This window comes from Carcharodon carcharias (assembly GCF_017639515.1).
Source record: "Carcharodon carcharias isolate sCarCar2 chromosome 37 unlocalized genomic scaffold, sCarCar2.pri SUPER_37_unloc_2, whole genome shotgun sequence".
Taxonomy (NCBI): domain Eukaryota; kingdom Metazoa; phylum Chordata; class Chondrichthyes; order Lamniformes; family Lamnidae; genus Carcharodon; species Carcharodon carcharias.
In genome coordinates this window covers 526,924-540,274 of record NW_024470767.1, presented here as the reverse complement: position 1 = coordinate 540,274, position 13,351 = coordinate 526,924, and the positions used below count along the sequence as shown (strand labels likewise).

At 51.7% G+C, this 13,351-nt stretch overlaps 1 protein-coding gene across 2 annotated transcripts in view; it reads left to right on the top strand.

The window, feature by feature from the left end:
* The window catches only part of sf3b2 (splicing factor 3b, subunit 2), a 110,471-nt gene that overhangs the window by 15,343 nt on the left and 81,777 nt on the right, over positions 1–13,351 (top strand). For both annotated transcript variants that reach the window (XM_041182042.1, XM_041182040.1), the window contains exon 4: positions 50–271. In XM_041182042.1, the coding sequence (XP_041037976.1) occupies positions 50–271 (222 nt within the window). The remainder of the gene's footprint in view (positions 1–49; positions 272–13,351) is intronic.

The following is a 13,351-nucleotide window of genomic DNA, read 5'->3' as shown; positions in this document are numbered from 1 at the left end:
ACACCCCGCTACTTTGACACTTATGCCGTTTCCTTTTCCCCTTCGGCAGGTTCCTGGCATGCAGTTGCCCCCTCGGACAATGGGGGTGCCCCGCATGCCCCCTCCTCCCGGTATGCAGATGGGCTTCCCCATGGGGGTTGTCCCGCCCGGAATGGGCCCCCGTCTCCACATGCCCTCGGTGGACCCTTCCACCCTGTCTGAGGAGGAGAGGCTCAAACTGGCACAGCAGCAGGCAGCCATCCTGATCCAACAGGAGGAACGGGCAAAGCAGGTAAGAGACTCACAACCCGAGTGGGTTGGGTGGGTCGGGGGGGGGTGGGTTGCTGGTGGGGAACGGAGTTTAACAATGGGACCCTGTGTGTTACGGATCTCTCTGATCGGTTAGTCCTTAGAGATTGGAAATAAACCCACCTTCTGGACACGTCACTGTCACTGGGCACTGTCAGTACACCACCATCAAAGTCATAGCAAGTGTAGCAAAGAAGGAGGCTGTTCCGTCCATTGGATCTGGGTCAGCCCTGTCCACCAGAAGTCTGTTTTTCCCACCTTTTTCTCACATCCTTTCCAGGTTCTTATGTTCTCACCCCCTCACTCTTTCTCTCGGTCTCTTCCTCCCGCGAGCTGCCCCATCTGTGCTTCCACTCTAGAACATTTACGATGTGGGCATTCCTGGCAAGGCTGCGGTTTTATTGCTCATCCCTAGTTGGCATTGAGAAAGTGGCGATGAGCTGCTGCGGTGAATATGATAATGGACTCACTGTGAGGGTTATTAACCCAATGACAATGAAGGATAGGCTCTGGTTGTCCTGTGGGTGAGGAGGGAATCTGTCTGGGATCGGGATTCTGTAGGAGAGAGGGAAATCTGTCTGGGATCGTGATTCTGTAGGAGAGAGAGAAATCTGTCTGGGATCGTGATCCTGTAGGAGAGAGGGAAATCTGTCTGGGATCGTGATCCTGTAGGAGGGAGGGAAATATGTCTGGGATCACGATCCTGTGGGAGAGAGGGAAATCTGTCTGGGATCGTGATCCTGTAGGAGAGAGGGAAATCTGTCTGGGATCGTGATCCTGTAGGAGAGAGGGAAATCTGTCTGGGATCGCGATCCTGTAGGAGAGAGGGAAATCTGTCTGTGATCGGATTCCTGTAGGAGAGAGGGAAATCTGTCTGCGACTGGGATCCTGTAGGAGAGAGGGAAATCTGTCTGGGATCGTGATTCTGTAGGAGAGAGGGAAATCTGTCTGGGATCGTGATCCTGTAGGAGAGGGAAATCTGTCTGGGATCGCGATCCTGTAGGAGAGAGGGACATCTGTCTGTGATCGTGATCCTGTAGGAGAGGGAAATCTGTCTGGGATCACGATCCTGTAGGAGAGAGGGAAATCTGTCTGGGAACATGATTGTGTAGGAGAGAGGGAAATCTGTCTGGGATCACGATCCTGTAGGAGAGAGGGAAATCTGTCTGGGATCACGATCCTGTAGGAGAGAGGGAAATCTGTCTGGGATCAGGATCCTGTAGGAGAGAGGGAAATCTGTCTGGGATCGTGATCCTGTAGGAGAGAGGGAAATCTGTCTGGGATCGAGATCCTTTTGTAGAGGGTTAACTCTCTCCGGGATGGGGATCCTTTGGGATAGAGGGAAATTTTTCTGGGATCACGATTCTCTGGGAGAGAGGGAAATATGTCTGGGATCACTATCCTGTGGGAGAGAGGGAAATCTGTCTAGGATCGCGATCCTGTAGTAGGGAGGGAAATCTGTCTGGGATCATGATCCTGTAGGAGAGAGGGAAATCTGTCTGGCATCGAGATCCTGTAGGAGAGAGGGAAATCTGCCTGGGAACAGGATCCTGTAGGAGAGAGGGAAATCTGTCTGTGATCAGGATCCTGTAGGAGAGAGGGAAATCTGTCTGGGATCGTGATCCTGTAGGAGAGAGGGTAATCTGTTTGGGATCGTGATCCTGTGGGAGAGAGGGAAATCTGTCTGGATCGTGATCCTTTGGGAGAGAGGGAAGTCTGTCTGGGATCGTGATCCTTTGGGAGAGGGGCAACTCTCTCCGGGATGGGGATCCTTTGGGAGAGAGGGCAATTTTTCTGGGATCACGATTCTCTGGGAGAGACGGAAATATGTCTGGGATCACGATCCTGTGGGAGAGAGGGAAATCTGTCTGGGATCGGATTCCTGTAGGAGAGAGGGAAATCTGTCTGGGATCGTGATCCTGTAGGAGAGAGGGAAATCTGTCTGGGATCGTGATCCTGTAGGAGAGAGGGAAATCTGTCTGGGATCGTGATCCTGTGGGAGAGAGGGAAATCTGTCTGGGATCGCGATCCTGTAGGAGAGAGGGAAATCTGTCTGGGATCGTGATCCTGTAGGAGAGAGGGAAATCTGTCAGGGATCGAGATCCTTTGGGAGAGGGATAACTCTCTCCGGGATGGGGATCCTTTGGGAGAGAGGGAAATCTGTCTGGGATCACGATTTTCTGGGAGAGACGGAAATATGTCTGGGATCACGATCCTGTGGGAGAGAGGGAAATCTGTCTGGGATCGCGATCCTGTGGGAGAGAGGGAAATCTGTCTGGGATCGAGATCCTATAGGAGAGAGGGAAATCTGTCTGGGATCGTGATCCTGTAGGAGAGAGGGAAATCTGCCTGGGATCAGGATCCTGTAGGAGAGAGGGAAATCTGTTTGGGATCGTGATCCTGTGGGAGAGAGGGAAGTCTGTCTGGGATCATGATCCTTTGGGAGAGAGGGAAATCTGTCTGGGATCATGATCCTGTAGGAGAGAGGGAAATCTGTTTGGGATCGTGATCCTGTAGGAGAGAGGGAAATCTGTTTGGGATCGTGATCCTGTAGGAGAGAGGGAAATCTGTTTGGGATTGCAATCCTGTGGGAGAGAGGGAAATCTGTCTGGGATCGTGATCCTGTGGGAGAGAGGGAAATCTTTCTGGGATCGTGATCCTGTAGAAGAGAGGGAAATCTGTCTGGGATCGTGATCCTGTAGGAGAGAGGGAAATCTGTCTGGGATCGCGATCCTGTAGGTGAGAGGGAAATCTGTCTGTGATCGTGATTCTGTAGGAGAGAGGGAAATCTGTCTGCGACTGGGATCCTGTAGGAGAGAGGGAAATCTGTCTGGGATCGTGATTCTGTAGGAGAGAGGGAAATCTGTCTGCGACTGGGATCCTGTAGGAGACAGGGAAATCTGTCTGAGATCATGACCCTGTGGGACAGAGGGGAACCTGTCAGGGATCGCGATCCTGTTGGAGAGGGAAAATTTGTCTGGGATCGTGATCCTGTAGGAGACAGGGAAATCTGTCTGGGATCGCATTCCTGTAGGATAGAGGGAAATCTGTCTGGGATCGTGATCCTGTAGGAGAGAGGGAAATCTGTCTGGGATCGTGATCCTGTAGGAGAGAGGGAAATCTCTCTGGGATCGTGATCCTGTAGGAGAGAGGAAATCTGTCTGGGATCGTGATTCTGTAGGAGAGAGTGAAATCTGTCTGGGATCGCGATCCTGTTGGAGAGAGGGAAATCTGTCTGGGATCGTGATCCTGTAGGAGAGAGCGAAATCTGTCTGGGATCGCGATCCTGTTGGAGAGAGGGAAATCTGTCTGGGATCGTGATCCTGTAGGAGAGAGCGAAATCTCTCTGGGATAATGATCCAGTGTTGAAGAGGAAATCTTCTCAGATCGCGATCCTGTGGGAGAGAGGGAAATATTTCTGGGATCGAGATCCCTTGGGAGAGGGGTAACTCTCTCCGGGGTGGGGATCCTTTGGTAGAGAGGGAAATCTGTCTGGGATCACGATTCTCTGGGAGGGAGGGAAATATGTCTGGGATCACGATCCTGTGGGAGAGAGGGAAATCTGTCTGGGATGACGATCCTGTAGGAGAGAGGGAAATCTGTCTGGGATTGTGATCCTGTAGGGGAGAGGGAAATCTGTCTGGGATTGTGATCCTGTAGGAGAGAGGGAAATCTGTCTGGGATCGTGATCCTGTAGGAGAGAGGGAAATCTGTCTGGGATCGTGATCCTGTAGGAGAGAGGGAAATCTGTCTGGGATCGTGATCCTGTAGGAGAGAGGGAAATCTGTCTGCGACTGGGATCCTGTAGGAGAGAGGGAAATCTGTCTGAGATCATGACCCTGTGGGAGAGAGGGGAACCTGTCAGGGATCGCGATCCTGTTGGAGAGGGAAAATTTGCCTGGGATCGTGATCCTGTAGGAGACAGAGAAATCTGTCTGGGATCGCGATCCTGTAGGAGAGAGGGAAATCTGTCTGGGATCGTGATCCTGTAGGGGAGAGGGAAATCTGTCTGGGATCGCGATCCTGTAGGAGAGAGGGAAATCTGTCTGGGATCGAGATCCTTTGGGAGAGGGGTAACTCTCTCCGGGGTGGGGATCCTTTGGTAGAGAGGGAAATCTGTCTGGGATCACGATTCTCTGGGAGAGAGGGAAATATGTCTGGGATCACGATCCTGTGGGAGAGAGGGAAATCTGTCTGGTATCGGATTCCTGTAGGAGAGAGGGAAATCTGTCTGGGATCGTGATCCTGTAGGAGAGAGGGAAATCTGTCTGTGATTGCGCTCCTGTAGGAGAGAGGGAAATCTGTCTGGGACTGCGCTCCTGTAGGAGAGAGGGAAATCTGTCTGTGATCGCGACGCTGTAGGAGAGAGGGAAATCTGTCTGGGATCGGATTCCTGTAGGAGAGAGGGAAATCTGTCTGGGATCGTGATCCTGTAGGAGAGAGGGAAATCTGTCTGGGATCGAGATCCTGTAGGAGAGAGGGAAATCTGTCTGGGATCGGGATCCTGTAGGAGAGAGGGAAATCTGTCTGGGATCGAGATCCTTTGGGAGAGGGGTAACTCTCTCCGGGATGGGGATCCTTTGGGAGAGAGGGAAATCTGTTTGGGATCACGATTCTCTGGGAGAGAGGGAAATATGTCTGGAATCGCGATCCTGTGGGAGAGAGGGAAATCTGTCTGGGATCGAGATCCTGTAGGAGAGAGGGAATTCTGTCTGGGATCGTGATCCTGTAGTAGAGAGGGAAATCTGTCTGTGATCAGGATCCTGCAGGAGAGAGGGAAATCTGCCTGGGATCAGGATCCTGTAGGAGAGAGGGTAATCTGTTTGGGATCGTGATCCTGTGGGAGAGAGGGAAATCTGTCTGGGATCGAGATCCTTTGGGAGAGGGGTAACTCTCTCCGGGATGGGGATCCTTTGGGAGAGAGGGCAATTTTTCTGGGATCACGATTCTCTGGGAGAGAGGGAAATATGTCTGGGATCACGTTCCTGTAGGAGACAGGGAAATCTGTCTGGGATCGGATTCCTGTTGGAGAGAGGGAAATCTGTCTCGGATCACGTTCCTGTAGGAGACAGGGAAATATGTCTGGGATCACGATCCTGTGGGAGAGAGGGAAATCTGTCTGGGATCGTGATCCTGTAGGAGAGAGGGAAATCTGTCTGGGATCGTGATCCTGTAGGAGAGAGGGAAATCTGTCTGGGATCGCGATCCTGTAGGAGAGAGGGAAATCTGTCTGTGATCGGATTCCTGTAGGAGAGAGGGAAATCTGTCTGCGACTGGGATCCTGTAGGAGAGAGGGAAATCTGTCTGGGATCGTGATTCTGTAGGAGAGAGGGAAATCTGTCTGGGATCGTGATCCTGTAGGAGAGGGAAATCTGTCTGGGATCGCGATCCTGTAGGAGAGAGGGACATCTGTCTGTGATCGTGATCCTGTAGGAGAGGGAAATCTGTCTGGGATCACGATCCTGTAGGAGAGAGGGAAATCTGTCTGGGAACATGATTGTGTAGGAGAGAGGGAAATCTGTCTGGGATCACGATCCTGTAGGAGAGAGGGAAATCTGTCTGGGATCACGATCCTGTAGGAGAGAGGGAAATCTGTCTGGGATCAGGATCCTGTAGGAGAGAGGGAAATCTGTCTGGGATCGTGATCCTGTAGGAGAGAGGGAAATCTGTCTGGGATCGAGATCCTTTTGTAGAGGGTTAACTCTCTCCGGGATGGGGATCCTTTGGGATAGAGGGAAATTTTTCTGGGATCACGATTCTCTGGGAGAGAGGGAAATATGTCTGGGATCACTATCCTGTGGGAGAGAGGGAAATCTGTCTAGGATCGCGATCCTGTAGTAGGGAGGGAAATCTGTCTGGGATCATGATCCTGTAGGAGAGAGGGAAATCTGTCTGGCATCGAGATCCTGTAGGAGAGAGGGAAATCTGCCTGGGAACAGGATCCTGTAGGAGAGAGGGAAATCTGTCTGTGATCAGGATCCTGTAGGAGAGAGGGAAATCTGTCTGGGATCGTGATCCTGTAGGAGAGAGGGTAATCTGTTTGGGATCGTGATCCTGTGGGAGAGAGGGAAATCTGTCTGGATCGTGATCCTTTGGGAGAGAGGGAAGTCTGTCTGGGATCGTGATCCTTTGGGAGAGGGGCAACTCTCTCCGGGATGGGGATCCTTTGGGAGAGAGGGCAATTTTTCTGGGATCACGATTCTCTGGGAGAGACGGAAATATGTCTGGGATCACGATCCTGTGGGAGAGAGGGAAATCTGTCTGGGATCGGATTCCTGTAGGAGAGAGGGAAATCTGTCTGGGATCGTGATCCTGTAGGAGAGAGGGAAATCTGTCTGGGATCGTGATCCTGTAGGAGAGAGGGAAATCTGTCTGGGATCGTGATCCTGTGGGAGAGAGGGAAATCTGTCTGGGATCACGATCCTGTAGGAGAGAGGGAAATCTGTCTGGGATCGTGATCCTGTAGGAGAGAGGGAAATCTGTCAGGGATCGAGATCCTTTGGGAGAGGGATAACTCTCTCCGGGATGGGGATCCTTTGGGAGAGAGGGAAATCTGTCTGGGATCACGATTTTCTGGGAGAGACGGAAATATGTCTGGGATCACGATCCTGTGGGAGAGAGGGAAATCTGTCTGGGATCGCGATCCTGTGGGAGAGAGGGAAATCTGTCTGGGATCGAGATCCTATAGGAGAGAGGGAAATCTGTCTGGGATCGTGATCCTGTAGGAGAGAGGGAAATCTGCCTGGGATCAGGATCCTGTAGGAGAGAGGGAAATCTGTTTGGGATCGTGATCCTGTGGGAGAGAGGGAAGTCTGTCTGGGATCATGATCCTTTGGGAGAGAGGGAAATCTGTCTGGGATCATGATCCTGTAGGAGAGAGGGAAATCTGTTTGGGATCGTGATCCTGTAGGAGAGAGGGAAATCTGTTTGGGATCGTGATCCTGTAGGAGAGAGGGAAATCTGTTTGGGATTGCAATCCTGTGGGAGAGAGGGAAATCTGTCTGGGATCGTGATCCTGTGGGAGAGAGGGAAATCTTTCTGGGATCGTGATCCTGTAGAAGAGAGGGAAATCTGTCTGGGATCGTGATCCTGTAGGAGAGAGGGAAATCTGTCTGGGATCGCGATCCTGTAGGTGAGAGGGAAATCTGTCTGTGATCGTGATTCTGTAGGAGAGAGGGAAATCTGTCTGCGACTGGGATCCTGTAGGAGAGAGGGAAATCTGTCTGGGATCGTGATTCTGTAGGAGAGAGGGAAATCTGTCTGCGACTGGGATCCTGTAGGAGACAGGGAAATCTGTCTGAGATCATGACCCTGTGGGACAGAGGGGAACCTGTCAGGGATCGCGATCCTGTTGGAGAGGGAAAATTTGTCTGGGATCGTGATCCTGTAAGAGACAGGGAAATCTGTCTGGGATCGCATTCCTGTAGGATAGAGGGAAATCTGTCTGGGATCGTGATCCTGTAGGAGAGAGGGAAATCTGTCTGGGATCGTGATCCTGTAGGAGAGAGGGAAATCTCTCTGGGATCGTGATCCTGTAGGAGAGAGGAAATCTGTCTGGGATCGTGATTCTGTAGGAGAGAGTGAAATCTGTCTGGGATCGCGATCCTGTTGGAGAGAGGGAAATCTGTCTGGGATCGTGATCCTGTAGGAGAGAGCGAAATCTGTCTGGGATCGCGATCCTGTTGGAGAGAGGGAAATCTGTCTGGGATCGTGATCCTGTAGGAGAGAGCGAAATCTCTCTGGGATAATGATCCAGTGTTGAAGAGGAAATCTTCTCAGATCGCGATCCTGTGGGAGAGAGGGAAATATTTCTGGGATCGAGATCCCTTGGGAGAGGGGTAACTCTCTCCGGGGTGGGGATCCTTTGGTAGAGAGGGAAATCTGTCTGGGATCACGATTCTCTGGGAGGGAGGGAAATATGTCTGGGATCACGATCCTGTGGGAGAGAGGGAAATCTGTCTGGGATGACGATCCTGTAGGAGAGAGGGAAATCTGTCTGGGATTGTGATCCTGTAGGGGAGAGGGAAATCTGTCTGGGATTGTGATCCTGTAGGAGAGAGGGAAATCTGTCTGGGATCGTGATCCTGTAGGAGAGAGGGAAATCTGTCTGGGATCGTGATCCTGTAGGAGAGAGGGAAATCTGTCTGGGATCGTGATCCTGTAGGAGAGAGGGAAATCTGTCTGCGACTGGGATCCTGTAGGAGAAAGGGAAATCTGTCTGAGATCATGACCCTGTGGGAGAGAGGGGAACCTGTCAGGGATCGCGATCCTGTTGGAGAGGGAAAATTTGCCTGGGATCGTGATCCTGTAGGAGACAGAGAAATCTGTCTGGGATCGCGATCCTGTAGGAGAGAGGGAAATCTGTCTGGGATCGTGATCCTGTAGGGGAGAGGGAAATCTGTCTGGGATCGCGATCCTGTAGGAGAGAGGGAAATCTGTCTGGGATCGAGATCCTTTGGGAGAGGGGTAACTCTCTCCGGGGTGGGGATCCTTTGGTAGAGGGGGAAATCTGTCTGGGATCACGATTCTCTGGGAGAGAGGGAAATATGTCTGGGATCACGATCCTGTGGGAGAGAGGGAAATCTGTCTGGTATCGGATTCCTGTAGGAGAGAGGGAAATCTGTCTGGGATCGTGATCCTGTAGGAGAGAGGGAAATCTGTCTGTGATTGCGCTCCTGTAGGAGAGAGGGAAATCTGTCTGGGACTGCGCTCCTGTAGGAGAGAGGGAAATCTGTCTGTGATCGCGACGCTGTAGGAGAGAGGGAAATCTGTCTGGGATCGGATTCCTGTAGGAGAGAGGGAAATCTGTCTGGGATCGTGATCCTGTAGGAGAGAGGGAAATCTGTCTGGGATCACGATCCTGTAGGAGAGAGGGAAATCTGTCTGGGATCGTGATCCTGTAGGAGAGAGGGAAATCTGTCTGGGATCGAGATCCTTTGGGAGAGGGGTAACTCTCTCCGGGATGGGGATCCTTTGGGAGAGAGGGAAATCTGTTTGGGATCACGATTCTCTGGGAGAGAGGGAAATATGTCTGGAATCGCGATCCTGTGGGAGAGAGGGAAATCTGTCTGGGATCGAGATCCTGTAGGAGAGAGGGAATTCTGTCTGGGATCGTGATCCTGTAGTAGAGAGGGAAATCTGTCTGTGATCAGGATCCTGCAGGAGAGAGGGAAATCTGCCTGGGATCAGGATCCTGTAGGAGAGAGGGTAATCTGTTTGGGATCGTGATCCTGTGGGAGAGAGGGAAATCTGTCTGGGATCGAGATCCTTTGGGAGAGGGGTAACTCTCTCCGGGATGGGGATCCTTTGGGAGAGAGGGCAATTTTTCTGGGATCACGATTCTCTGGGAGAGAGGGAAATATGTCTGGGATCACGTTCCTGTAGGAGACAGGGAAATCTGTCTGGGATCGGATTCCTGTTGGAGAGAGGGAAATCTGTCTCGGATCACGTTCCTGTAGGAGACAGGGAAATATGTCTGGGATCACGTTCCTGTAGGAGACAGGGAAATCTGTCTGGGATCATGATCCTGTATAAGAGAGGGAAATCTGTCTGGGATCATGATCCTGTATAAGAGAGGGAAATCTGTCTGGGATCGCAATCCTGTAGGAGAGAGGGAAATATGTCTGGGATCACGATCCTGTAGGAGAGAGGGAAATCTGTCTGGGATCAGGATCCTGTAGGAGAGTGGGAAATCTGTCTGGGATCAGGATCCTGTAGGAGAGAGGGAAATTTGTCTGGGATCAGGATCCTGTGGGAGAGAGGGAAATCTGTCTGGGATCGCAATCCTGTAGGAGAGAGGGAAATCTGTCTGGGATCGCGATCCTGTAGTAGAGAGGGACATCTCTCGGGGATCAGGATCCTGTAGGAGTGAGGGAAATCTGTCTGGGATCATGATCCTGTAGTAGAGAGGGAAATCTGTCTGGGATCGCGATCCTGTAGGAGAGAGGGAAATCTGTCTGAGATCGCGATCCTGTAGGAGAGAGGGAAATCTGTCTGGGATCGGGATCCTGTATGAGAGAGGGAAATCTGTCTGGGATCGAGATCCTGTAGGAGAGAGGGAAATCTGTTTGGGATCGTATTCCTGTAGATGAGAGGAAATCCGTCTGGGATAGTGATCCTGTAGGAGTGAGGGAAATCTGTCTGGGATCGTGATCCTGTAGGAGAGAGGGAAATCTGTCTGGGATCGTGATCCTGTAGGAGAGAGGGAAATCTGTCTGGGATCTCAATCCTGTAGGAGAGAGGGAAATCTGTCTGGGATCACGATCCTGTAGGACATAGGGAAACTGGTCTGGGATTGTCATCCTGTGGGAGAGAGGGAAATCACTCGGGGATAATGATCCAGTGTTGAAGGGGACATCTGTCTCAGATCGCGGTCCTGTGGGAGAGAGGGAAATATGTCTGGGATCGAGATCCTTTGGGAGAGGGGTAACTCTGTCCGGGGTGGGGATCCTTTGGTAGAGAGGGAAATCTGTCTGGGATCACGATTCTCTGGGAGAGAGGGAAATATGTCTGGGATCACGATCCTGTAGGAGAGGGAGAAATCTGTCTGAGATCACATCTGAAGGAGAGTTGGAAATCTGTCTGGGATCAGGATCCTGTAGGACATAGGGAAACTGGTCTGGGATCATTATCCTGTGGGAGAGAGGGAAATCTGTGTGGGATCATGATCCAGTGTTGAAGTGGAAATCTGTCTCAGATCGCAATCCTGTGGGAGAGAGGGAAATATGTCTGGGATCGAGACCTTTTGGGAGAGTGGTAACTCTCCGGGATGGGGATCCTTTGGGAGAGAGGGTAATCTGTCTGGGATCACGATTTTCTGGGAGAGAGGGAAATATGTCTGGGATCACGATCCTGTGGGAGAGAGGGAAATCTGTCTGCGATCGCGATCCTGTGGGAGAAAGGGAAATCTGTCTGGGATCGCGATCCTGGAGGGGAGAGTGAAATCTGTCTGGGATCACGATCCTGTAGGGGAGAGGGAAATCTGTCTGGGATCGCGATACTGTAGGGGAGAGGGAAATCTGTCTGGGATCGTATTCCTGTAGATGAGAGGAAATCCGTCTGGGATAGTGATCCTGTAGGAGTGAGGGAAATCTGTCTGGGATCGTGATCCTGTAGGAGAGAGGGAAATCTGTCTGGGATCGTGATCCTGTAGGAGAGAGGGAAATCTGTCTGGGATCGTGATCCTGTAGGAGAGAGGGAAATCTGTCTGGGATCGCGATCCTGTAGGACATAGGGAAACTGGTCTGGGATTGTCATCCTGTGGGAGAGAGGGAAATCACTCGGGGATAATGATCCAGTGTTGAAGGGGACATCTGTCTCAGATCGCGGTCCTGTGGGAGAGAGGGAAATATGTCTGGGATCGAGATCCTTTGGGAGAGGGGTAACTCTGTCCGGGGTGGGGATCCTTTGGTAGAGAGGGAAATCTGTCTGGGATCACGATTCTCTGGGAGAGAGGGAAATATGTCTGGGATCACGATCCTGTAGGAGAGGGAGAAATCTGTCTGAGATCACATCTGAAGGAGAGTTGGAAATCTGTCTGGGATCAGGATCCTGTAGGACATAGGGAAACTGGTCTGGGATCATTATCCTGTGGGAGAGAGGGAAATCAGTGGGGATAATGATCCAGTGTTGAAGGGGACATCTGTCTCAGATCGCGGTCCTGTGGGAGAGAGGGAAATATGTCTGGGATCGAGACCTTTTGGGAGAGTGGTAACTCTCCGGGATGGGGATCCTTTGGGAGAGAGGGTAATCTGTCTGGGATCACGATTTTCTGGGAGAGAGGGAAATATGTCTGGGATCACGATCCTGTGGGAGAGAGGGAAATCTGTCTGCGATCGCGATCCTGTGGGAGAAAGGGAAATCTGTCTGGGATCGCGATCCTGGAGGGGAGAGTGAAATCTGTCTGGGATCACGATCCTGTAGGGGAGAGGGAAATCTGTCTGGGATCGCGATACTGTAGGGGAGAGGGAAATCTGTCTGGGATCACGATCCTGTGGGAGAGAGGGAAATCTGTCTGGGATCGGATTCCTGTAGGAGAGAGGGAAATCTGTCTGGGATCGTGATCCTGTAGGAGAGAGGGAAATCTGTCTGGGATCGGGATCCTGTATGAGAGAGGGAAATCTGTCTGGGATCGAGATCCTGTAGGAGAGAGGGAAATCTGTTTGGGATCGTATTCCTGTAGATGAGAGGAAATCCGTCTGGGATAGTGATCCTGTAGGAGTGAGGGAAATCTGTCTGGGATCGTGATCCTGTAGGAGAGAGGGAAATCTGTCTGGGATCGTGATCCTGTAGGAGAGAGGGAAATCTGTCTGGGATCTCAATCCTGTAGGAGAGAGGGAAATCTGTCTGGGATCGCGATCCTGTAGGACATAGGGAAACTGGTCTGGGATTGTCATCCTGTGGGAGAGAGGGAAATCACTCGGGGATAATGATCCAGTGTTGAAGGGGAAATCTGTCTCAGATCGCGGTCCTGTGGGAGAGAGGGAAATATGTCTGGGATCGAGATCCTTTAGGAGAGGGGTAACTCTGTCCGGGGTGGGGATCCTTTGGTAGAGAGGGAAATCTGTCTGGGATCACGATTCTCTGGGAGAGAGGGAAATATGTCTGGGATCACGATCCTGTGGGAGAGAGGGAAATCTGTCTGGGATCACGATCCTGTAGGAGAGAGGGAAATCTGTCTGTGATCGCGACCCTGTAGGAGAGAGGGAAATCTGTCTGGGATCGTGATTCTGTAGGAGAGAGGGAAATCTGTCTGGTATCGTGAACCTGTAGGAGAGAGGGAAATCTGTCTGTGATCGGATTCCTGTTGGAGTGAGGGAAATCTGTCTGGGATCGTGATCCTGTAGGAGAGAGGGAAATCTGTCTGGGATCGAGATCCTCTAGGGGAGAGGGAAATCTGTCTGGGATCGCGATCCTGTGGGAGAGAGGGAAATCTGTCTGGGATCGCGATCCTGTAGGAGAGAGGGAAATCTGTCTGGGATCGCGATCCTGTAGGAGAGAGGGAAATCTGTCTGGGATCGCTATCCTGTTGGAGAGAGGGAAATCTGTCTGGGATCGCGATCCT